This window comes from Zerene cesonia, chromosome 11 (genome assembly GCF_012273895.1).
Source record: "Zerene cesonia ecotype Mississippi chromosome 11, Zerene_cesonia_1.1, whole genome shotgun sequence".
Lineage (NCBI taxonomy): Eukaryota > Metazoa > Arthropoda > Insecta > Lepidoptera > Pieridae > Zerene > Zerene cesonia.
In genome coordinates this window covers 6,144,680-6,171,486 of record NC_052112.1, presented here as the reverse complement: position 1 = coordinate 6,171,486, position 26,807 = coordinate 6,144,680, and the positions used below count along the sequence as shown (strand labels likewise).

At 33.8% G+C, this 26,807-nt stretch overlaps 2 protein-coding genes and 1 long non-coding RNA gene across 4 annotated transcripts; 1 reads left to right on the top strand and 2 right to left on the bottom strand.

Moving 5' to 3' along the window:
* Nucleotides 1-3,314: 3,314 nt before the first annotated feature.
* LOC119830032 (putative ATP-dependent RNA helicase Pl10) lies at nt 3,315-14,822 on the bottom strand. 2 transcript variants are annotated; one of them, XM_038352853.1, is made up of 13 exons: nt 14,602-14,822; nt 12,639-12,735; nt 11,969-12,142; nt 10,721-11,043; nt 9,637-9,780; nt 9,136-9,347; nt 8,667-8,792; nt 7,961-8,315; nt 7,736-7,862; nt 7,391-7,543; nt 6,455-6,650; nt 5,887-6,056; nt 3,315-4,812 (listed from the first exon to the last, which is right to left on the bottom strand). In XM_038352853.1, exons 1-13 carry the CDS (start codon nt 14,644-14,646, stop codon nt 4,694-4,696), a joined length of 2,241 nt encoding a protein of 746 aa, XP_038208781.1. In that variant the 5' UTR covers nt 14,647-14,822; the 3' UTR covers nt 3,315-4,693. The 2 variants fall into 2 exon arrangements, with proteins under 2 accessions (XP_038208781.1, XP_038208782.1); XM_038352854.1 differs by having other exon boundaries at nt 3,315-4,800.
* A 1,219-nt stretch (nt 14,823-16,041) lies between these two features.
* Nucleotides 16,042-19,088, top strand: LOC119830408. Its single transcript, XR_005287844.1, has 2 exons — nt 16,042-16,164; nt 17,087-19,088. It is a non-coding gene; the product is annotated as an uncharacterized LOC119830408 (long non-coding RNA).
* A 298-nt stretch (nt 19,089-19,386) lies between these two features.
* On the bottom strand, nt 19,387-21,727 carry LOC119830553. The gene is made up of 6 exons (XM_038353612.1): nt 21,637-21,727; nt 21,155-21,332; nt 20,534-20,664; nt 20,165-20,228; nt 19,959-20,079; nt 19,387-19,590 (listed from the first exon to the last, which is right to left on the bottom strand). Exons 1-6 carry the CDS (start codon nt 21,725-21,727, stop codon nt 19,387-19,389), a joined length of 789 nt encoding a protein of 262 aa, XP_038209540.1.
* Nucleotides 21,728-26,807: the final 5,080 nt, after the last annotated feature.

Here is a 26,807-nt window from a genome sequence, read left to right as displayed (position 1 = left end):
ACTGAGCGTCTTTTATAAGTGACACACTCATAAATCACAACAAATAATTAAGAAAGGAAAGCTTGGCTAAGATTGACAATGTAATCAAATATTTGAAAGTGTTTGAGTTTCTCAAAAATGAAACTACAATTAACCACTACACATGTCAACCTAAAATCTGTAGGTATATTTATAACATTCTTTTGTTGTGATTTTAAATTAAAAGCCTAATATATTAATATGCAGCTAAAACTTGTTTCAAATAATATAAGTATTTCGATAATATAATATATATTTTCGTTAGCAGCAATTGTATATGAGACAAATAGTTATAAAAATTCAAAGACGATATCATTTCTAACTTTAACTATAGGTACTAGATAATATGTTCCGATACTACAGACATGTCTACGAGGCTCTGTGCACAGTTAATATAATAAATAATATTTGGTACTTTAAGAGACTAAAGGTTTTCTTGATGTGGGTTGAATTTGAATGTTATACGTTATGAGTGATAACGTACATAATGTATGATGAAAATGTGACAAAAAATAAAGAGCTACAAAACAAAATGCGCAATTGAATTCCCTATCCTAATGAAGGTGCTACTTCTGTTTCAGAAAAAAATCCATAAATGTTTTTAACTAATTTATGGGGCCTTTCAAGAACAATAACAGCAAGTTCCATAGCCTGTTGTTTATACATTTATAACAGTAATAAATCAAAACACGCAGAATCTATTATGTCCGTCATACGGGCGTGGTAATTTATGACTACTTAAACTAGAACAAAACCTTCCCTCAGTCTATTGACTATTGTTGCAGTTGCAATTGTATGACGTTCTTTTTTCTTGTAGTTAATGTTAGTACACTATTAAGATATTATACGTTTTGCATTTATTCTTAAGGATCACGGGTAATATCAAAATACTAATACATTTTGATATTACCCGTGATATTACCTTCTGTTTCAATGATCAAATTCACCAAGGAAATTGTTTGCGCTCTATGTGTTTTCAACATTATTATTATTGGATTTATAAATGGTGTGAATGCTGTTCAAAACTACATGACGATAATGTACCTACTCCCTCTTCCTGTCCTTTTCAATTTTAACCAGCATTCGATAACCTAAAAGTGGCATACTTCTTATCAGTAAATAACGCAAATTTTTGCCGCCTGAGGCCAACTGGAAATGTGGCGCCCCGAGTTAGGGTTCCGTACCTGAAAGTTGCCGTTTCAAGAAAGATTTTGCTGTCCGTATGTCTATCTGTCCGTCTATATTAAGACTGTGTCTTAAAATTTAGGCCCACTATTTCGAATATTTCAGTATTTGTAATATTTTCCAATTTAATACAATTGTGCTTTCTTCCGCCCCCTCACGTATGCTGCCCGGGGCCGGGGCGTATTTTTTATACATAAGATATTTTTATGTAAACCAGCCTTAAATATAAAAAAAATGTTTCGAAACATAATTTAGCTAGTTACTTAAAAAAGCTTTATTTAACTGGCTTAAAAAAGCTTTATTTAAATAGAAATGTTTTCGCTTTACTCAGGTTATTAATGGAGCTATGACATCACAAAAAGGCGCTTGTCTATCCTTAATACCCGGGCCGATTACTTTTGTACAATCATTTGTATTATGAACGATGGTTTGCGCTCATACACGAAAAATACTAGGTTTTTATAATTTATGGTTTGCGTACTTGTGCGAATGTGAGTGACCGGTATTAGGTGTTAGAATTTGCTAACTATCTAGGTATATTTTGGAAGAAAAACGTCATTTCTACAACGTAACAAAAACGTGGCATACCTACCTACATACTGTAATCTAAATAAAAACAGTATCAGTATCAGATGCAGCTATGCATTTATTTTTTTGTTTGATCAAAACATATTGTTATTTGTCATAATATTAGTTAAGTATTATAGGTAGGTACATTAATATCCCGTGACGTGTGCTTGTTTAAAACTTAATTTTAATTTTAAAATTTTATTGCAGGGCCCCTCTAAGGCATGCTACGCTACAGATAGTAATAATAAGTAGTATATTGACGGATCCCGTATAAAAGTAAATTAAAAGTAACTGATACATTAACAAACAATTAATAAAAATTACTTCTTACATAAAACTATTAATGTCCAGCGGCGAGCGCGGCCAATAAACCGATCAGAATCATCTCTCCCAACGATAATAAATTAATTGTTTTATCGTGTCACCATTGTGATGCGATAAAAAACTAACAAATTATTGTGGAATTGAGACATCCCGCTATCTCTTTTATTAGACACGTGAACCTTTAGGAATATACACAAGATTAAAACTATCGAAGAATCAAAATGGCTGCGCTTCTAATTTTTTTACCTCAGCGTGGGCTTTATGCTAATGAAGTCCAAAAACAAACATTGTTACAAGCCGAATGTGTAACATACAATAAAAATAAATTAAATAATATAGGGAATCGTTAAAATGAAAGAAATGTCCGTAATTTATCCACGAGTCACCTTTAGAGCATTCCGTGGATGCCTTCACGGCGGGGTCCCGCCCGCTCCAGACGCGATCTCCAAATAAAAAGGCGCCACAAAAAGATGTATTCAATAAGCCATTGGCCATTACGTATGTAATCGATGAGATAAATTAATAATAATGATATTTTAAAGACAAGCTTAGAAAGGCTTTTAGCATTTTGTTCACCTACTATCCAAATCTTGATGGTTATCGTGAAAGTAGATGTTTTATATTTCTTTAGTATAACATAATATAATAGTATCAATGTGTATATATAATTGTTTTTCATTCTATTATTAATTTTCGTGTTCTTTATACATAGAAAATATTATATAGGTAGCTGCCAACTTTAGTCCATTGTAATATATATTTGTATAAAGAGCCTGCATTGCAATGTATATTTCTAACAGATAATGTAAGATTTTAGAATATAAAATCAACTTTAAATAACAGACTATAAACAATCTTGGTTAATAATGGATTTTCGGATTTTGAATGACAACGTGATTCAGCTAATAGGAATGTCTATGATATATGACTGTCCATTTCGTGTTGTCATTTTAAAATACGATTTACTTAGAAATTTTTTGTTAATATAATGGTTTATATTATTTTCCCCGACTCCTACATTATTAGTTCACTTGAATTAATACTTGTGACATCACAAAATGGCACGGAATTGATCTCAGTATTCTAAGTTTAATCGCATTATGCGTTTATTATTACAAACGTACATACCTATTGAGAGTCCAATCCTAAAATAAATAAAATTCCAAAAATCCAAAGAGATAAAGGGCTAGGGGAAAGCAAAATAATAACAACCGATATTCAGTTTCATTTTTTATTTGTAAATTCACATTCAAATTACAGACCACATTGGTGACAGATGTTACAATATGGAATCTCTACAGACAAAATTTAGATAACATTTACTATGATACTGTATCGGTACTCCAACTATCATCTACTGCATCGAATAGCTACATCGACTTAGGTGCGTAAATGCTTAAAATTGTCGAAAATCGTGAAGGAGACAGATCGGAAAAGACAAATCGAAATACAATATAGCATCAATACAATCCAGACGAATCCACGATACAGATGGAACATCAAAAAATCTATATTAATCGACTACTTCCACATAATTGTTACTGAAAGAATAAATTGCGGAACGCGACCAGTACTGGTGCGATGGAAATTAAACGTAGCTCTTTCCATTTGGCCCCGCGTTGATCGCGATTCGCTTTCACGGGCATCGCGGGAAATGCCCGGGACGACATCTATCTAAAATATTTTAAAAATATTGTTAAAACATTGTTCGCGATCGTTCGGCGCGCATGAGATTCAACGATCGCGACGCACGCACACGTACGCACCGCCCTGAATCACAATTACATTTAAAACTATACTTAAATAGTTCGCGGGTAATTTAATCCGACGCGCGGAGGAAAATAATCGAATAATATTACAATAATGATTCATTTACTTAATTTTACGGTACAAGACGTGCACGACGCCCAGACAGATTGTAACGTTTTGAAACTTGCCATTTGTGTGAACTATTGCGAACTGGGAAATTTTGCTTTACCGTCTGAGTGCCGTGCTAGTAACACCGTCTATCTATAGGGAATAATTCATATTGTGACGATCACATACAGAGATGGTTATCTATAAAATGTTGATACATACATGGAAAACTTTGTACAAAATAAACAATATTAGGACAGGATAAAACTAAACAACTAAAGATTCAATTAATTTAAGATATATTTCGCTTTTCATTTCGTTCCACCAAAGTTATTACAGAGTCTACTAGACACAATCACCCATTATTGGGCAAAATCGATTCCGTAACAACTTTATAGCAAATATTTAATACAAATAATTTTTAGTAACATTTAATCTCACTATATTCCAGTGAACATTACCATTTTTATTTATACTATTATTACACACTCCTTGTTTTAACATAGACACAACATATTTGAAGATACAATTAATAAATAAATTTAACACATTGCGGCAAAACCGTTTGTTTAAATCATCTAATTAAGAAGTAATCCATGTATGCTAGTCGGGTAGTGAAAGTGACGTCATGTGATGGTAGTGACATCAAAAGATAGGAATGACGTCGTTTGATGGTATTGACGTCGTTTGATGATATCGACGTCGTTTGATGGTATCGACGTCGTTTGATGGTAGTGACCTAGGGCTGCTCCCACCAGTCGGTGCCGCCGCCGCCGCCCCCGCCGCCGCCGCCGCCGTACGAGCCGCCGTAGTTGCCGCCGTACGAGCCGCCGCCGTAGCCGAAACCTGAATATCCGACTGTTATATACAAACATGTGAACAGCGCTAGACTTTTTACAGTCCTACGTTATACACTATGTTGTGTTATGAGATATCATATAATTAACATACTATGGATATACAATATAGGCTCTTCATAAATAAACTTAACAGAAGAAATAGATATTAACATCAACCATTTTAATAATTAATTTATGTTTATCGCAAGAGCTGAAAATGTTATTACAACTTTAATCAACACAATCAACACAAATAATCATGGATAGGTATTTACACTCTCTTGCTATGTAATCTACTAGCTTTCCGCCCGCGGCTTCGCCCGTGCAATTAAGGCAAATATCCTATGGGGTGTTTTACTGTGGCAAAAAGTAGCAAATGTCACGCTCAAGCTTTCCAACTATCTCCTCAAAGAAAAATCTAATCATTGTTGTTACTTGAAACAGAGACCAAGAAACATACTTCCGGATTTGTAATATTAGTAAAGCCGATTCTGTTAGAAAATGACTGGACTGTGTATTTCTATAAGTTTTAACATGAAGTATAAATAGGATTGGCAAAGGCCCAATACACTAACATCTAAAAATATATTTATTAACTAGTTTCATGAGTCACATCTGAACTGATGGAAAAATTATAGCTGACCGCTTAACCTTGGCCGTAAGCATCAACTGTGTGCATACAGTAGACTGAAACCCAGATGAGACTAATTAGTCTTATTTCCGAGTACAGGTCTACCATAACGTCATGAAGCATTATCAGATATAAAACATTATTAGCGCTATATGATCGTGTTTTCACGTCGGGCTCCTTTCATATCATAGAATGATGAATGAGGCTTCTATATTTTTAAAAGTAGTATAAAAAGTTGGCCACTAAAAGCGGAAAAAAAAGTCTGATAATGTGATAGGGCTGTAAATCTCAATTTTGGTTTACTAATATGGTAGCTATAACAAATAATAAATTGTGAAGTTAGCACCAAAAAAGTTCATTTCTCTAAACTAACATTATAAACAGGAAACTGTTTTACAGGCAGGGTTGCATAATATACGTATGTAAGGTTTAGACACAAAAGCAGTAGGGCATAGACGGTACCGTTGCCCATGGTGGAGGGCCCGGCGGAGCGCGGCTGCTGGCGCGGCTGCGTGCGGAAGTCGCGCGCGCCGAAGCCGCTGCCGCCGAAGCGCGTGCCGCCCGAGCGGCTGCCGCCCGCGCGCCGCCCGCCGCCGCCCGCGCGCCCGTCCGCCGCCGTGCTCGTCAGCCAACTGTACACAACACATACTTTTAACGCTTCTGCTGCACAAACGTTGCATGAACATAGCATCATAATCAGAACTTGTCGTCCGCGTAGTCAAAGGAAAAAATTGACAACGTAGTAAGAGTAAAATAGTAGCCGTAAATGTATAAATGGAACAAGAAAAAATATATGTAACAAGGCTCCTGTGGTTTTTTAATGAATTGTTGCTGTACGATTAATATCCAGAGTGAAACAATTTTTTTTTTTTTGGGAAAACAATCACACAATCAAACCTCAATCACAAAATCACCTTATTCACACTGTACGCAAAGCATATGACTAACGATGATTCTTATCTATACTGACAAGTTCAATATATCCATTGTTTATCAAACTCCTCTCTAACCATCCAACCAGCAAACTCACTTTGGCACATCCTGCTTGGCCTCGACCAGCAGCTCGACCAGGTCCCTGGCCAGGCCGCGGTTGGAGTCGTTGAAGAAGGAGGTAGCCACGCCGAGGTTGCCCATGCGGCCGGTACGCCCGATGCGGTGCACGTACTCCTCCACGTCGGACGGCAGGTCGAAGTTGATCACGTGCCGCACGTGCGGGATGTCCAGACCTGGAGGATGAGAGCGTCAAGTGTGCTGTCGATACTTTTTTTATATAACTTGCTTTTGACCGCGGCTTCGAACGCGTTAATTTCGGAGTAGTTTAATAGATGTTATTATACATATAAACCTTCCCCTCGAATCTATTAAAAAATCCGTTGCATAAGTTTAAAGATTTAAACATACATAGGGACAGACAGAGATCTTATATAGTTAAAGATGAGCATGTGTTGTTACTTTTCTTGTGCATTTACTGCTAGCTTGATTTAACGAATTACACTAAGTATACTTTAATTATTATTTTCTCATATACATTAAATCAATTCTGTGACATCAAAATTACAATTAACAATGAATTTTATACTTGTAAATTGATTTTAATATTAATGACATTTAATCGTATATAACATTCAGCAGCTATGTTGATTTTGCTAAGTGCACAAGTCACAGAGTTGTGATCTGATAACATTACATTACGTAAAAAGGACCTCTCGTACATACAACCGTTTTATAGATTAAAAATTGTATTAACAGTACAGGAACTTCGAAGTTATTTTAAATCTCGCACATTTATCAATATATATAATGTCAATTACGATCAAGTAAAATGAAACGGCTATATTTTAATTCTAATACTGGTGTATCTGACCACAAATCAATTAATATAAATGTATTGAAGATGCAAAGTTTTGTTTATTCTTGTTTGCGTGTATACTGAATACAATAAAATGTATGTGGAACAAGAAGCGACCTCTAGCGGCGACGGCGGTGGCGACGAGTATGGGCGTCTGGCCGGAGCGGAAGCGACGCAGCGCCTCCTCGCGCTCGCGCTGCGACCGGTCGCCGTGGATCGACGTCACCGGGTACCCGTCGCGGTCCAGGAACTCTTCCAGCTGGTCCGCGCCTGGCCAAATTGTTCAATTTAGTTATTTTTGGTGAAAAATACTTGCTTCAAGGTAAATAAATAAATATAAATGAATAAATTAGATAAAGTCAATGACACATTCATTAAAATACATTATGAATAGGAACTTTGCCTTGTAAAGATTTCTGAAATCTATTTTATTAGTGAAATGGATACAAAAATTTAGTATACCTTTCTTTGTCTCAACAAAGACTAGAGTGAGTTGATCTTCCTCGGAGCGCGTACGTTGCAACAAATTGGAGGCATTCAATAAATCCAACAAAAATGATCGCTTGTCTTGTTCTTCCACCCATACAACCTGAAACAAATTTAATAATAATAATTAATAATGTTGCAAAAACGAAATTAACAGTATTGACTTGTAAATAATAATATACAAATATAACAAAAGCTCACCTTCTGTGTAATATTCTCTGACGTGGAGCCCACCCGGCCGACGGCGAGGAACACGTAATTGTAGAGGAAGTCCTGCGCAAGCACTTGTATCTGCTTGGGGAAGGTGGCCGAGAACATGAGCGTCTGCCGCTCGCCAGTCTTGGGCATCGTGTGGCACTCGACGATCTTGCGGATCTGCGGCTCGAAGCCCATGTCCAGCATGCGGTCGGCCTCGTCGAGCACGAGGTGGCGGCAGTGGTCGAGCACGACGCGGCCGCGCGCCAGCATGTCCACCAGGCGCCCGGGCGTCGCCACCAGCAGGTGGCAGCCGCGCTCCAGCTCGCGGAACTGTTCGTGGATGGGGGAACCGCCGTATCTGTTGGGTGATTAAGTTGAGTGTTGAAGACATACAAATGTGTTTTAGCACGTTTAAACGACAGCAAACTGCTGTAAATTTGCGGGACCAAGTTACAACACTTTCAGAAAAGATTTATATTATCACTAACTATCTCATATTAACTACACTGAGAATAAGAAGAAAAATTGGATGAGGGAAAAAATTATTCCAAAACAATACAAATAAATGATACTAAAAAAGTATTCTGAGCTAAGACTATAGATACAGTTTTCGACTGTGACCAGGTATTTGAAAATAATTGGTATGCAGTATTATCAACGGATCTAAAAGCCTTTTTGGTGAATAAATCCACATAAATAATATGCTTACACTACACAAGGTCTGACACGGGAGCGGTAGGCAAATTTTCTGGCTTCATCATAAATCTGTGTGGCGAGCTCGCGAGTCGGCGCCAACACGAGCCCCAACGGGTATTGCTTGCGTCGCTGGAATGTCCTGTGACAAACAATATGATTAAATTGATATTGTTAAACGGTATTCGGTAGGTTATTTTATAGGTAGTAGGTAAATTTATTTTGTACATCATATTACCTTAGTGATCTCAACTATTTAGATTGAACTTAGGGCAACACATAATTTACAAATTTTAAGTTTCATAACTTGCCCACTAACACTAAATCATTACATTACATTCGATTTTAAATAAAGTAAACATGTCTATTACCAATGTTCTAAAATCATAAATAAAGAGTCAAAATTATAAATAAAAAAATTACTAATGTATGCGCCACCAAAAAGTTACACCTATTCATTTACAAATATAACTGTGTCCGCTCACCCCATGTGTTTGACGGGCCCAGCTTCATACATCTGATTGAGTATGGGCACCAGGAAGGCGGCCGTCTTGCCGGAGCCGGTCTGCGCGCACGCCATCACATCGCGGCGGCCGAGCACTATCGGAATCGCGTACTTCTGCACCGGCGTCGGCTTGTCGTAGCGTGCGAGGGAGATGTTCGACCGCATTATTTCTGTCAGGTTAACATCCTCAAACTGCAACAGAAATTGCATTTCATTGTGGTGGAAATTCATTCTCTATGTTCATCTCTATACTGCGGTAGTAACAAATTATGGTTTCTAAGATGAGAAATAACTTGATAAAACGATGCAGTTTGCTGTGTAATGTAAACAGAATTAATGTAATTATAATATAAGAGTCAAGGTAGTTTTTTTTGTAATTGTAATAGAATAAAATAATTTGCAATTTCACATTTATTGGTTAAGTTTGATCTTTTCCTTTAAATAAATCTTCTTCAAAATTATACAATTAAAAGAGACTTACGCTTGTAATGAAGTCCGGTACGTTCTCGCCGCTGGCCTCAACCGGTATATCCTCGTATTTGGAGAAATTGATTCCTGTGTTGCCAGTGCCAAAGAGCTCCAACTCCTGCCGCTCGTCGCGAGGTAACGGGACCGTCCAATCATTCTATAGACAATTATTATCATTAAAAATAACATTTTTCTTCCTATTCATATAAGATAAGTTTTATATAATATTGTGTAATTGGTTTTCTACAACTTAGAGTTTAATGATACAAATGAAATTATATTACTAGAACCTATGAAATGATATAATACATCATTAGGTTCATATTATATCATAATCTAAGTAACATGAAGGTTGAAATTAAGATCTGTAATTAGATACTCTGATCAGTTATCTTATACCTTTAAACGAGCAATTCTTGTATATATATATATATATATATATATATAATTGGGATCTCGGAATCGGCTCCAACGATTTTCATGAAATTTAGTATATAGGGGTTTTCGAGGGCGATAAATCGATCTAGCTAGGAATTTTTTTTAGAAAATGTCATATTCGTGATTTATTCGTGTTTTTTTTTCCCTGACATCTATTGGTGAATAGTAATACTATTTTGCTTCGTAGACAGCTGGACAACTGAAATAATGTCATATTCGTGTTTTATTCGTGTTTTTTTTTCCTGACATCTATTGGTGAATAATAATACTATTCGCTTCGTATATAGCTGGACAACTGAAATAACACAGGCACTTTTTATACCGATATTCCTACGGGATACGGACTTACGCGGTTTCAACCGCGGGTCACAGCTAGTATTAACTTCATTACAGTAATCCTTAACTAGATGTAGAACTAATGATTGTTACATAATACATTTCAGTATTTTATATGTGTCATATTTTATTGATGACTAAACTCTTTTACATATGTGTGGTTGCATTCAAAATAATTTAAGTTTAAGCAGTACACATATGCTTCGAATCATATTTTTAATTATTATAACCAGTTACTAATTGCTTCTTTTCTCTTAGTACTAGTAGTAACTAGTTAAAACGCAAGCCAAAGCTTATGAAATATTGCATGTATGAACATTTACCTCGTCCCTGCGAGACGAGGTGCGGCGCACGTCGTCCGATGGCCAGCGGGAGTTGGATCGCTCGTCCGCGCGGGGCTCCGGCTCCTTCCACCGGTCGTTCCGCGGCTGCGGCGGCTCGGTGTAGTCCTCGTCGCGGCGGATGTCGCGCGACTCGCCGCGGGGCTCGCGCACGTCGCGCGTCTCGCGTATGTCGCGGGACTCGCGCGCACCCCCCGCGCCGCCGCCCCCGCCGCCGCTCGCGCCGCCACCGCCGCGCCCGCGCTCCGACCAACGGTCTGACTCCCAGCGATCTGAATCGCCATTCTGATATCCTGCTTCACGACCTGCGACAGATAGCTTCATGAATATATTGCGTTCAATTTGGGAATGTATGGTATCGTTATGTCTGTGTGGCTCTTGCAAATAGTATAACATTTTCAATCAATTATTTTATTAATATAGAAAATGTTCATGCAGCATGTACAATAAAAACCTACAATGTCAATAGGTAAAGAATGAAAATAATATTAACCTAATTCGACTGAGTTTTCAGTTTAGGAATCGAACACGTTTCGGCACAAATTAGGCCTGTGAGCTGGCCGTGAACGGCACCCACAGAAGAACAGCGTGAATTAGTATTACTGTGTTTCGAACGGTGGGTGGGGAAGCCAGAGGCACGTATCCTTTTCCTCATCCTTCCCTGTCTATTCTTTTATTCCCGTCGACAATACTTTCCTTATCCTTTACCCCTTTAAAGCGGACGACGCATTTGCAGCGGCCCTATATTTGCAAATGTTCATGGGCGGTGGTGATCGCTTAGCATCAAGCGCACTACCATACCATATATGCCCGATATTACATAACAAACGAAGGTTTGCATTTCTACATATATACATTCTTAAATGTATATTTAATTAATAATATTAAAACCAAGCTGTCAAAAATAGTCTAACGGGATATAGTACAAATACGTTAATATTACACATGTACGTCATAATTAATATGTAGCGTCAGTTTCCGCTATATTATAACGATCAATTTGAAATGGTTCAACAATACTGGCAATGTAGCATTCTATATTACCAGTATGAAATGACGTCATTCAATATATAGCAGTGGTTTACTATCAACAATACAAGCAAAAACAAATTTTGGTATCACTATTCATCACGTCAAAAAACGTTAACGTAAACTTTTTAACATTTGAACTATTTGTTAGTTGACTTCTGCAATATTTGGAGGTTAATTAATGTTTCATTGTTTTCCTACCGCGGTTACTGCGCGGGTATCGCTGATCGTAGCCGCGATCGTTTTCACGGTCGCGGTCACGGTCGCGGTCGTCGCGCCGACCACCACGGTCGTACGTTCTAGAGTTGCCTCCGTATGATGAACGGTTGTCCCGTCCCTCGTTGCTGTCTAAGCTTTGACGCTTAGACCCTTCTCCTGTGAAACAGTCTTTGTATTGATATCACTTCTTAGATGCAGTCACTTGGCTTGATTTTCTTGTTGGACATAGATATGCTTTGAGATAACTGCTTCTGGTTTGCATTATTTAAAGAAAGTCTACTAACAAAATACCAATTTAACTGTTTTTATATTTATACAAGTGGGTATATAAGTTTTGGTGAAAACAGAAAATGTAATAAAACAGTGCAACTAGAACAATAAATCAATATTACTGGATCAATTCAGACAATAGCTAATGTATCCCAATCGATTCATAAAACCCCTAACATTTTTTTTTTTAATTATAATCCTAGTGATACCACCAAATGATAAAGCTGTGTAAAATTATTTTATCTTTCATCCTGTATTACTTCATATTATCCATCCTAAAAATGATGACACATATATTATATACTACCAAACTTACTTTGAACATTGTGATTGAATTCTCTGTATGTAATAACATAATTAACTGTCCTGAAAACAAACTTACCTTCAGCAGGTTTAGCCTCCAATTGCCTACGCAGATGCGGAGGGATGTAGCGGCCAGCACTTTTAGGAGCCTGAGGCTGCAAGTCCAGACCAGCAAGCTGTATAAAAAAATACATTTTTATTACTCATCCATAGTTATTACTAGCTGCGTCTCACGTTTTACCTGCAGATGAACCCACAGGCAAAAGCAAGTATTTGTATAGCTTATCTTGTTTTAATGTGTAAGCTATATTATTATTAAGTTTCATTTAATCCATGCAGTAGTCTTTATTATGATAGAGTTACAAACATCTATTCATCCATCCTTCCATACTTATCTACTTTCTATCTTCTCAGACTAAGGAGACAAAAAAAAAGAATTTATGTTATCCTTAAATACCATTTTGTATTAAATTAGCATAATATGCTGGTTAGATTAGAAAAAAGAATTTGTCATGGATACTGATAGAACAATTAATTTTAACTAATAAACATTACACTAGCAATACTTTATACTTCTTTATTAGAGCTGCTTGCCCATCATTTTTCCGAAAAAGAAATTGTGGATGAGTTTTTATATTTTATTCTACAGACTGGTTTAAACTATGTTATAAAAAGTTCAACATACATAATGACCAGAAGCAAAAGTGGGTCAAAGAACTGTTAATTATAAACAACAAAAGATAATGATTTATCATTTTACTATTTCCTTGAGTAATTGCAACTGATCAACCTATGTATAACCGCTTCGCTTGTATAGTCAGTTCAAGGATGTACCTACTTGGTTTCTGTTCCTAAGGGATTTCCTGGATTTCCAGGAAAATGATGACCTTCTTGGATCTCAATCTATCTTAGTAACAAATTTCACCCAAATGTGTTCAGTGATTTAGGCAAAAGGAGACAGCCAGAGTTACTTTTGCAATTACATTTGTAAGTAGGGAAGTAGGAAATATTTATGAGTAAGTTATTGGTCTGTCATTACAAGTTGTGATAAGATGAATCACAAATTTTTGGATTGGATTCAATGTAATGGGATTACTGAAATAAATTTTAAACTACTGCACATATCAATATGAATGTTCCTATGTGTGGTCAATAATTTTAGTAAAATCTATGTGTACTAGTTGCACAGAGTACATTAGTTAATTTGTGGATTATTTCACTTCAAAGTTATTTGAATTACCTTTAATATTTAGATTTGATCGCTATGCATAATTTAATGTCAAAGTTCTCTAAATAACTCTGAACGCCAAAGCAATAATGTAGTTCTGAAGAAATGTAAGTCACATCACACATGCATATTTTTTTTAATTTTAAGATCTAATCATGAAATGAATAGAAGTATAGCTTCAAATATTCGAGATTACAATAGATTACCTATCATTCTTATTATACAGAAATGTGAGTGATGAATTGGGAAATTATGGTATTTCATAAAATTACAAGTAGATGGGAATGCGCCTAGTGTATGCTAGTCATTTATGATAATTAATTTTTGAACCAAACAGTTATTAAACTGTTTCATTAAAAACATACATTGTTACCATCTTTGTATGTAATCTTTATGAAATTAATGGTTTATAAGAATATTTTTGAGTTGCCCAGTTGATTTTCTGTTTCCTACCTTTGAGAATCTTTGCTCTAGTAGTAATAATCAGGAAAAAATGTAGGATTAGACGTATATTGAAATAAACATTAGATGCTCGAAATAAATTGACATTATTGCTAATCCTAACCTAACAAAGTAACTAATGGGCAAGTAAGTCTGTAACCCACCCCAATACTCGAGATACCTTAGAATTTAGACGCCATGTTGGTTAAACTCAGACACGTAAAACTATTTCTACTGATGAAAGGAGGACTTTACATTACTATTTAATTATTCATTTGATCAAAACACATGCAAGTTTTTATGAAAGAGTACATTTTAAATAGATTTTCATTCAATAAAAGAAAAATCAATACAAAGGACATGAGGTACCGACCTGCTGCTCTAGACCTGTTCCATTTTGGTTGGTAACATTACTCATATTACTACCAAGCGGTACGTTTTTTTGGGAACGTTGCTCCAAAAATATTTATTAAAACAAACACAGTCTACAGTGAATTTTGCACAAACACAAATTCAGAAAATCACATGAAAAGGCTATAATTTCTTTCCCACAAACACTTTTCATTCGCAGTTTTTGTTCTTTTTTACAGTCAGTGTTGCCGTTTTATAACATTATAAAATCATCAATCATTCGTTCACATATCTTTAATCTTATTCGTAAAATGTAATCATTTACAATAACTTTAATTCTGCTTATAAATTATTTCTAAGCCGACTCCACATGAATCGATTACTAATTACTTACTGAAATAAAACTTATAATTTGAGTACATGGTGATGAATAAGGTAATGAATATTTTTTCAAATTAAAGATAATTATTTAAGGATATTATTTATTTATCATGAAACGTATTACTTATTAATAAATAAGAAATAACAAACTAAACATTAATTCCAATGCCATAATTAATCTCCTTGAATAATATGCAGCATAGCAACGTACGCCTTACAGTTTTGATTCTACAAAAATTGAATCTCATGAATGAAAATATTGAGTTCAAGGATTAAACCGTTGCTCTAATATTAAAAACAATCATTTTTGTAATTTTAAGAAAAACGTATCCATGATGCTAATGACTATAATATTAATATAATAATAGGCAGAAACTTCCACGAGAAAACACAAAATTACTATCTGTTTTATATTATGTCACTGTTACAATAAAAATACAAGAAAACTTCAGAATAGTATAAATACGAGTATATTGAAAATGAGAAATCAAATTTGTACAATAAAAATGAACACTTTTCTCCTGTAAAACTTAGTTAGCTATGTGTAATCGATAAAAATATGTACAATGTTCTACTACAGTTTTGCTTAAAGTATAAAAATAATACGCATTTTAATTGGCCATTATTTTTATGCCCCTTCTTTCATGTAAAAGAATATATTATAAAATACAAAGAAAGATATATTACAACGATTAGGCCGAAACTACTGTACCGATGTGGTTGAAATTTGGCATGCAAATAGCCACTTTGATGTTGGTATTCGCTAGAAAAGGATTTTGATAAATTTACTCTAAGGGAATAGAGTAACGGATGAAAGATTGTATGAAACTTTGTAAATATTTTAACTGATCGAACTGAATTTGAATATTGGAGATACTATTGATATTTAGGCGTCCCCTTACATGGGATTCTGTAAGTACTTTTTAATAATGAAAACACTTCTTAATGTGGGAAAAGTTGTGGAATAGAACTAGTTTTATTTTAGCTATTTATAATAAAAACGTAACAGCATGAAGCTATGTAGATGTTGCCCGTTTCTCATAAAGAAGAATGCTCAATATGACATTTTACACTTGTCATGTTTGACAATTACAATGCAATGATTCATAATTTATTAGTGAAATAACGACAGTGCTTTCAGAAAATAAGTCTAATGTCAAAGGCCAATACGACCGAAATTAAATGTTTCATTACAAAAAATTAAGTAACTAAACTCGAACGGCAACGAACTGCCTACGATGTTTATAAACTTATAAAGAAAAATCCAAGAATAAGTGATTGTCTATTATATTTATAACAATAAAAATAAAGCCTTCTAAGTATATTTCATTTTAATTTATGTGCAAGTTTTAAATTAAAAGGTAATTGTTTTATCTTTAGCACGTTGATAACAAAAAAATTAATAATTTATTAAATTGAGGTTGACACTAACAAATTAATAATAGCATCGAAAGTATTTTTTTTAGATTTAAAGATATATGATAGATTGGTCCCTATCTCATATTTCATACGAGTCTATTATTTTTACTATGGAGATAAGTATATTAGTATTTAGTTATTTGTATAAACTTTAGAGGCAAACAATGCATGGTGAACAAAAATACTGCTACAAATATTCGCAAACTATTCTGCAGGTTATATGTATTTGTATAATAATTTTTTTTATTTCTCACTCATCAACATCAGGAATAATTTTAAACAACAATAATTATTAGGACATAGATATTATTCCCTCTATCATATTGTACTTATTATAAAGGTTTTATTTCAATTAAAAACTCACCCACATAATTGGATTTATTTTTCACAATGATTTAAATTATACATAAGTACCAATGTTTATTACTTCTATGTCTACTTGTAATTCAATTTGCTAATAATATTCAATAATAAAAAATTAATAATTAATATTCATGAAATAAATAAAATAAAATTAATTACTACTAGTTGCATAATTTTTTTTATCACACAAAATGAACACACATTGATAATTTATTGGTAATTTTTTGATTTGTCAGTCTTCCTTGATTTATGAAATACAATTTTACTATTATCAGTTTCATAATATCTAGGCAATATAGTGGATGTCTGTAAAGAGACTACTGAACTGTATTTTCTTTTTGCAGAATGAGTTCAAATATACAACAACCGCCTGCTCCTCGGGAACGCCATCCACCACCCGAGCCGCGGCCGCGTCATTCTCCTCCCCAACCACAGAAAGCAAACGCCCAACAACCTCCACAACCGAGACAGAGGCAACATCCGCCGCAACCCAGGGAGCGCCAGCAACCCCCGAAACCGAGGGAAAGGCAATCACCATAATAAACAATTTTTTATTATTATAAATCTAATTTATATAATCTTTTTATATTTCATATATTGTAATCCTTAAAATTAGACTAGAGTTTTGTTGTTTTTGTTTTATTGATAAAGGATTTTCTTATACATTTAACATTTTGAAACAAATTGCTACTAAAATGTAATAATTTTCAATAAAAGTAGTTAAGAATTTATTAAATTAAGCTTGAATTATATAAGAACAGTTCCTGAGATTCTTATTCCAATTAAACAATTAAAATGTTAATTAGATTAAAGTAGAATGAGCAGATAGAGGTTTTTTGATTGTATGATTTCATTATCTGCAATCTACAAAATTGGTCCAATTTGTTTTAGATGATATATACTTTGTAAATCTAATGAGTATTTGGATAGTGATTTGAATCTAATATTATTTAGTATAAGTTACATATAAATAATAGATGCAACTCAATTATCACAAACATAATATGTAATCTCAGGTAAGCAAAAAAATTTTTTGTATTTGTTGCGTTAAATATTTAAAATTCTCAATAGGTATGTGATGTTAATCTCAAATTAAAGTTCTATTAATGTTGGGTAGTGTTATTAAGAAATGTATAAAGTTAGGTAACTATAAATGTGTAGGGGAAACATAATTGTTCATTAGTTTACTAGTAAACTTGGATTTTGTTACCATTTATCAAAATGATGCAACTGCCAAAACTGTGATAAAGATAATTTTTCTAAACCTGTTGCATATTTTATAAATATTACAGAATGTTGGAGTAAATTATTTTACGGGAATTGTAACTGGCCAAATTATATTTTGAAAAAAAAAAAAGTTTTTTGAGCAATATAGCACATATAATTGGGAAGTGTATGGCCTGCAAAAGCAATAGTTTTAGAAAAAAGCATTTAACTTTTGCATACTTAGGCACTTTTATTCCTACTCCAATGTGCTCTAATTAAATTTATTATGTACTAAGTAGACATTTTTAACGGTATAAAATTTGATATAATCTTGTATTTACTGTAAAAAGTTTCTGTTCATCTTTTTTTAAATGCTAGCAGTTCATAGATGATACATCGTCTTTATTGACTTGATAATAAAGTAAACATAAGTGAGTATGGGCGTTTATTTCAAAAACCAGGAAAATAATTCAAAACGCATCGCAACGCATCATCATTAGGTGAGATAGAAAAAATATTATCAGATAGAAACGTACGTACGTACGTACTTATGTTACTATTTAGTTACTTCCATTAAAAAGTCTTCAGTATTAAAAATATGCATTAACATACATTGTTCGAATAAAGTGTATCAAATGTTACACTACATTTGACAATGAACAATTGAAATAAAGTACTGATATCTGGAAGTAAACGCGAATAAACACATATGCGTGGGCTGAACGGATGTGTATGCTTAACCTCGATAATGATGTGGCTGTCTGCTTCCATACATTAGAAGCAGTCACCGAGGACCTCTTAACCACTGCATACTGTTAAAATGTGCTCCAGAACATTACTAGTTACAATGTCATATATCATTTTATGCAGTCCTGCACTATCAATCCAGGCGCTGATTCGAGGAGAACTCTATCAGTATCCAGAAGTTGTACAGGAGTACGATGTCATTATAAAGAATATTGATTTTGATGAGTCGCCGGTTTACACCAATGATTGTCCACCAGGATCCCAATTGGATATATCTGGTATGTGCCGCGAAGTTTGGTGAAGTGTGATAAAAGTTCACTTAAAGTGTGCGAAGCAATTGCTTACATTATAAACAATTGTTTATAATTTTTTCTATTAAATCTGTGTTATGAGTGTTCTGTGTTTTACTATTTTTTGTTAATTATAGAGTTCAATAAGTAGTAACTTGGTAGTGTTTGGTAGAATTGTTAAAAGAAATATCTAGAAACACAATATGACGGTGTATAATTATCGCTGTACCTAGATTGGTGCATCGACACAAATTTTATACATATTATGAATTTTATTATCAAATTTTGTTATAAATGTAAGCCCAATGTAAAGGACTAATAGTTTTTTTTTATATCTACGATCAAAAAACACAGCAAAGCACATTGTCAGTTTATATTTAACAGCAAAATGTTATTGAAAATTAGGGTCTTGGTAAAATAGCTGCAATCCAGGGCCAAGAATTGAGTTGGTTCAGGATGGGATTAAGAACAGCAAGGACGATGTCGCTTGCGAGATTGGAGATAGCGCCATGAAAGCGGTTCACGTAGTCGATGATGACCTCTTCGACAACGGAATTGACGATGCCGTCAATGTCACCACCCCCGATAACTCCGGTCAGCTTGGACTGGAAGGTTATATTAATGGTTATTATAGCGAAACATTTTGGTGGTAATTTTATAAAGGGCGTTTGAGCAAAACCGTCTTACGGTTTCTTTGTATGTTTCTTAGTACGTGGTACAAAGAATTTTACGATTGTATGCAGTGCTACTAAGTTATAACTTTGAGACCACTCATCTACTCGTCAATGTTTTCAGAAAAATATGTAATAGGTATGTAATATAGTCGATTCATCCTGAAACTGGAACTACTAGGGCAAGATAGCTTTAGTTTTATATAGATTTGATTTCGTACCTCCCCGCACTTATATGCTTAATATATTGCATCGATACTTATTAACTTGTGCTCTAAGAATATTATTAGGTAGACACACACCTCGAAATGTGGCAGTTGGAAGGCTAAATTTTCAATTCTGTCAATAATGGTAGCTTGGTCGTTGTCTGTAGATTGTTTCAAAAACAGTTTAGCTTGAAATCTGAATCCTTCGACGATGAATCTAAAACAAAAATAAGTATCAAATTAAAAACAGCAAGTATAGAATATCATAAAGTAAACTAGTTAAAACGAAAGCATTGACTTACTCAGCTCTACCGTCTCCGTATAAAGGAATAGCTGTTAGGAGATCACCGATGAGATAATAGTGTCCTGTAAGTTAGATTAACGTAATAAGTACTTATCTACTATGTATTATTCTTCCTAGTTACCATTATGATATATTTACATTCTCAATATTATAGAACGAATAAAAGCGTTTTAAATAGAAAAAATGCGTTATTTGAAATTAAAATAAACCTATCAAGTGCAATTTGAACTCGCGTGGCATTTACCGAATTTATATTTTTTTGGTCCAGTAGTTTCAAGGCAATATGACTGTAATGGTTGAACCCGCTTTAGTTTTTTCTAACCATAAAACGATTTGTTTATATATCATTTATATAAAAAAGGCTTACCAGCTGAAATATTTAGACGGGGAACTGAGATGTCAATATCGAAAGAAAGGTCTGAAAGTAGTAAATTAGACTTGTGAACTACGAAGCCTCCAAGACCAGTCACTGCTACATCGGCTAATTGTAGATCTAAGCTGCAAATAAAGATTATGATAAAACAGATTTCAATGTGGGCAAGCACGCTTAGACACGTTTTGGCCAGCCAGCTCGCACCGGGGAAGCTACCACAACCCCACAGAAGATATTTAACCATTCCTGTATTCGCGTCGTTAATTATTCCCTTATCCTTTATCACTTAAAAAGCGGACAACGCATATCGCTAACCATCATGCGAAACACCAGCACTTGCTCGCGTAGGGCTTAGTATTTACAAATGGCGCCTAGCGCTTTCTATCGACGATAAGGAGTTATTCGAAAATTTTGTATTCGCAGAAAAAGATTGATAGTTCCGTGGGATTCCTGGACAAAAACTCCTGAAAATGTCCTTTCTCAGGTGTTAAGCTTTCTCTATAAAGAATTAGTTCAGCCATTCTAGCGATGTACTTGGGTTGGATTAACACAAATTTCTACTATTTATACAGTTATTGTTGTTTGTAGTTATTCGATTGTAGATTTAATGCTTACTTTATGAGACCAGCTGGCACAACTAAGTGAAGATTGTCCACCACAAGAGGGTCCAGTGGAGGAATACCGAGGAGGTCTGATCCATTGCTAATGAAGAGGCGGATGATATTGATTATTTGGCGAATCAACTGGTTTATGAGGAAGTTGCGACTTTCCGGGGATGCTTCTGAAAACGCAGCTGTAAATAGAAATATTATTATATAAACATTGTCGTAGTAATTATTTTTTTATGTGATTCATATTTGAAAGGTTATCTTTATTTCGCATGTTCGTATTCCGATTAAGGGATTATTTTTGATTTCGTAAGACTTTGAAAGTGGATGCACCTGACAAGTACCTAATCATAGATCATGTAGCTGGGCGTTGGGTCTGTGTTTACATGAAGACTTGAATGCTCTCATATATTTTTTATTTATATGTCAGGATTTAGAAGGTTCCATGTTGCATTGATTTAATAAGACAAAAAAAAATATTACACACACCCGAGTCAATTTCGAAAACATTTTGCTTCACTTCCGTATGAGGCGCAGCCGCAGCTACAGCAGCTACTAATAATATAATCGCTAACTTCATTCTGAAAGTAATAACAGAAATAATTTAAATATACGCACCTATGTAAAGATTCATAAATTTATCCAAGTTAGCCCAGAACACAAACATATAAATATATAACATTTCTTATGACAACGTTTTGTCCTAATATTTTTAAAATAAACAGCGTTATGCCAGATTTATTATCTCACAACATCGTGATTATATCGTCATAAACATAATACAGAAATAATTGGTATACTGAAAATATAATGACCATACTTTGTATTCAATTTTGTTTATATTATAGGTTGTATATAGTTAGTAGGTCTATAGTATATATCTGCTGAGTAAATAGATACATGTAGATTTATATACTCGTGTAAAATATACTTACCTTTTATTGTTTAAATGATTTAATGAAATGGAGAGATGTACCTAAGTATGAGACTTTGAAATATTTTTTTTATTTACTAATGAACTATTATAGTAGGTATAACAATAAATTATCACATCTATTCACTCATATATAACTAACTCCTAATAAGTAAAGTTTCTCAAAGCTCTTCACTTAGGTACTAATTATTAATATGTCTATGCATTTAGGTTCCTACATACCTATAATGTGAGTATCTAAACAATTTACGGATATTTGTTATTTTAAGGGAAAAGATTGGGATTTATAAATAATTAATTTAAAATCATCGCAATGTTAGGTACAATTTATATGGAAATAGGTAACTAAGTCTGTAGGTGAGAAGTTTAGAATCATACTTCCCAACATATCTAATATTTTTATTTGTGATATATTTTTTGAAAACATATGTCTCTATATAAAAACTTTAAAAAATGAAAGGAATTAAATTTCCAATGAAATGATAGTTTAAAATGAATTGGCTTAGCCTGTACGTCCACCCAAGGGTCAAGGGAAAAGTGGAATATGAAAATAACATAAGAGTGCAATGCCATAATAAAAACCATATTTTTATATTTTCTTTGGTAAGTTTAAGTATTTACTTACGTATCACTATACGCATTCTTATGCCTTATGGAAATATATAGATCTTGAGAAAACTCACCTGTGTGTTGCTTAAGCCAAAAATCTACTGGTCGCTGTTAAAAACAATTAATTGAATAATAAGCGATCACCTCCGACAAATAAATCAGAGATAGGACAATAATCAACCTAATTACTTGATTTATCAATATTATCTTAAAACAATGAAACTATTTATTGTTAAATCCTGTTAAATAAACTACTGCTATGGAAAAACTGATTTTATCTTTTCGAATTATTTATTGAATAGAAACGACAAAGAACGTTATACGTAATTTATTTACATAGATAGGTAGTTAGAGGTATTTACTAAATTCATGTTTTATTATTAGTTTTATGCGGTTTTTGGTTAATCAGTTTGTCTCAACAATAGTATAATAGTAACCATTTATTATTTTGACTGCTGTGCCTTTATAAGTTACCTAAGTAGGTAGTCTTTTAAATATGGGAATCGAGCATGCTTCAGCAAAAGTTCGCCCAGCTCGTACCGCAAATTACCATCCCTTCAAACAAGATCGGCGAGAAATAGCAACATGCTATTGCTATTTTGTTTTGTATTGCGAATCGAGTAGCCGGAGGCTATTATTCTTATACACTTCCCTATGCTTCCCCTTATTCCCCTCATCAATGTTTTCTTTATCTTCGAAGGTCCACATTTTAGAGACGTAAGACCTCTTCAAATGTTTATGGAGTGTTGTTGGACGCCTACCATCAGGCGTCCCAGCTTCTGAGTAAATACAAGTGTAGATTTTTTAATAACCGGCACCATCGACAGTCAACTTTTTTGCGTAGGACTTGTGTAGGACAAAAATATCAATAAACATAGCGTTTTAACCTATTGAAGACCTTCGCCTTCCACTTCCCGACTCTAAATCGCTTGTAAATTTGTTGTTCCTTTTTTTCTTCTGGGTCGAATTCAATCAGAGTCATAGCCCCGTGTCTGTTTTAAAAACTCCAGAGGATGCAATTGTCAAGTTCTTTTATATACGTCCATTTTCATGGGAGCTATCAAACAAGTTAAGGTAGGTTGCTACTACAACTACATAATCTAGCGTAGAAAGTTGAAGTCAATGTAGCTAGTTTGGGTCAAAGTGACATACCTACTACGATACGAAAGGTGGCGGCAAGAAGCGCCATTTATTAATTCGGAAAATACGAAAAATACTTAGGTAGATATTTAGACAGACAGACAAACATATAGAAAGACAACCACGAGGTTTAAGTAATAAGTTTTTACCGATTCGGTACAGAATCCTAACAAGGGGCTGCGTATAGACAGTCTACCATTGATTCCTGTACAACTCAGTTCTTCTTTTATCTTACAGGTACGTACTACCAATAAAATATTTATCAACGTTTGTTAAATGTGTACATTATGTTTACAACAACTTAATAGTGATGAAAAAAAAAACACTATCAGTAGGTATCAGTAGGTAATATTTATTTATTAAAGCTATGAAATAATAATAAGGAATAGGAACATAAAGGTGGTATTTTTTTCTTAATTATAAACTAGATATGATTCTCCACGAATCAAATTTATCTAAAAATGGATTTAAAATCTTTTGGATCTGGGGACTATACACTTTTCCTATGAATTTATTGAATCTTGTAAAATAAGAAGCCAGAACATCTTTAACTATGTTATTAATTATGCAGTCTGCGTTGTTGTCGAACTCCGTGTGAGACTGGAATAAAAATATAGGCATATAATATTTAGCGTAAGTTGAAAATAAATAAGTTGAAATTAAAATACAGTATAGTTCTATCTAGTATAGAGAAAATATAGTCTCGTTGTCCCTAGTAAGAATGTATTTAGACAACTAGTTCTAACTAGGTAAAACGCGTTCTATTGAAAGACGGATACCAACTGTAGCAAGTAGTATAATCACCCTAATATTATAAATGTGAAAGTTTGTTTGGATGTTTGCCCGTCAATCAAACTACTGAAACTCCTGAACGGATTTTGAGGAAATTTGGTAAGCAGACAGGATATGAGCTGACTTAAGTATATTTTTTTATCCCAATTAAATGTTCCCTTAGGATAAAATAGGAATCTTGATATCGGGGCGGAGCAGAGACGAGCGTCTAGTACAATATAAGGAAATTATTATTCTATACTTAAGCCCCGCGTTCCTAATCGGGATAATAAGACGAACTCATAAAAATGATTCGTCACTGATACTTCACCGATCCTTGAAAAGTGTACAGTCTGAATTAAAGTGGGTTGTTTAAACTGGGTCAAAATCGTGTCGAAAGACATCCGTTACATACAAAAATACAGGCAAAGGTAATAAAAGTGCCTAATACATTTATGGAACAGTATCATAACAATGAAATTAACAAACAAATTTTATTATTTTTTCGGTCATATGAACATATACGTTTCCAGTTTTCAATTTGGACATGGTAGGTATCATTAATTTTGCTGCGACAATTTATTTTCATAGCATTCTATTGCACCGCCTATAAAACTTTACAATGAGATCGTAAATAAGAGAGATTAATGATGCCTTCCTTTTTATATCAATAGCTAAACAGATCACATAGACCGTAAAGTATTTTCACAACAATTCAGTGCATATTATAATATAGATAGGTATTCATTATACAACTAATGAAATGAAACATTCATTCATATAAATGAATTAACAACTGTGCTAGCTGTGACGAAAAAAGTGGAAGTCTTAGTTTTTGATTTGATGCTTCAAAAATAGGATGTATCCTAAAAGGATGAAATCATTGGCCTCGATATAGAAACGAAATTTTAAAGTATCCACCTTAGTTGATGTCCTTTTATTATTATTATTTTCGATAAAACGATAATATTTTTATCATTTGATTGAATAAATAGATAATACTATTACGTTATCAGCATGCCCTTGATAATTTTGATTATATCTTCTGATTCTTATTGTGTTATTTTTCTGGAAACAGACTTACCGTGATTTTCTTTACGTTGAATTTGAGGTCTTCAAAATTTTCAATTAAAGTTGATTTACCGTTCTTTGATGATTTTATAAAAACCTTGCTTGATATTTCTAAATTTTTTATATCAAATCTAAAAAAAAATTATTACCAAGTTTAATGCAAAATATGTTAAGGTACCGGCTTATCAATTTATTTATTTTAATGTAAAAAAACGAACCTTAATTCGCCTTTACCATATAATGGTATCTTGTCAAATATGAAACCATCCATTTCGTAATTATCTAAAAATCATATAAATTAACAAAGCAAAGTTATTATATCTTTAGGAACGTGTAAAACAGCAGCGGTGGTTGCAGGGGTCAAGGTCAGTTAAATTCACTATAAAGTATAAACATTTATCATTTTCTTTCCCATCTAATATTTTTCATTTTCTGCTTCTTAGTCTAGTTGATTTAAATAGACGGAAAGTTAAAGATAAAAATTTCGTGATAAAACCTAGAAATAAATAGAGAGCCAACCCAACAATTAATTTAACTAGGGTATATATTATTATGACTAGAGCTGTTTCATTTTACAAAGAAATAAATATAACTATGATTATATTAAATATGTAATTAAAACATGCGTGTCTCATTTTTCACATTTCTTACCTGACTCGAAAGTTAACTTCAAAATTGTTAGTTCAATGATAATTGCGAGCTCATCGCGAATAAATTCTACACGTTTTAATTGATAATCTCCTAGGCCTCTTACAACACCATTTGTTAGATTTGCTCGTAAACTGAAATGATAATTGATGGGTAAGTATAATAAGTGTAATATCATGAAATTAAAATATAATAAACATACTCCATATAAATACCAAGTAAAGGTTTATTTTCAGATGTAAAACGTGTTAAAATATCATTAGAAGTTTGGTAAAAACCGTCAAATGCACTCAAATAAATTTTATCATAAAGATTGTTGAGGAGGAGGATTTAATAAGGACCATTGTATAAAAATTGTTTTGTGCTGCGTTGATGTGGTAGTCGAGTACGCTTCGGCACGAATTGGGCCACCTCGCACCGGGGAAGTACCACACCCCCATAGAAAACCGGCGTGAAATAATAGCTTGCTATTGTGTTTCGTACGGTG

Coding starts and splice junctions, on each gene's coding strand:
- LOC119830032 (XM_038352853.1), bottom strand. CDS start 14,646: ATGAGTAATGTTACCAACCAAAATGGAACAGGTCTAGAGCAGCAG. Junction 12,736..14,601: donor GAACAGGTCTAGAGCAGCAG/GTCGGTACCTCA, acceptor TTTTTTATACAG/CTTGCTGGTCTGGACTTGCA. Junction 4,813..5,886: donor GCCCTCCACCATGGGCAACG/GTACCGTCTATG, acceptor TGTATATAACAG/TCGGATATTCAGGTTTCGGC.
- LOC119830553 (XM_038353612.1), bottom strand. CDS start 21,727: ATGAAGTTAGCGATTATATTATTAGTAGCTGCTGTAGCTGCGGCTGCG. Junction 20,665..21,154: donor GTGCCAGCTGGTCTCATAAA/GTAAGCATTAAA, acceptor CTTTATTTGCAG/CTTAGATCTACAATTAGCCG. Junction 20,080..20,164: donor TACGGAGACGGTAGAGCTGA/GTAAGTCAATGC, acceptor TTTTTGTTTTAG/ATTCATCGTCGAAGGATTCA.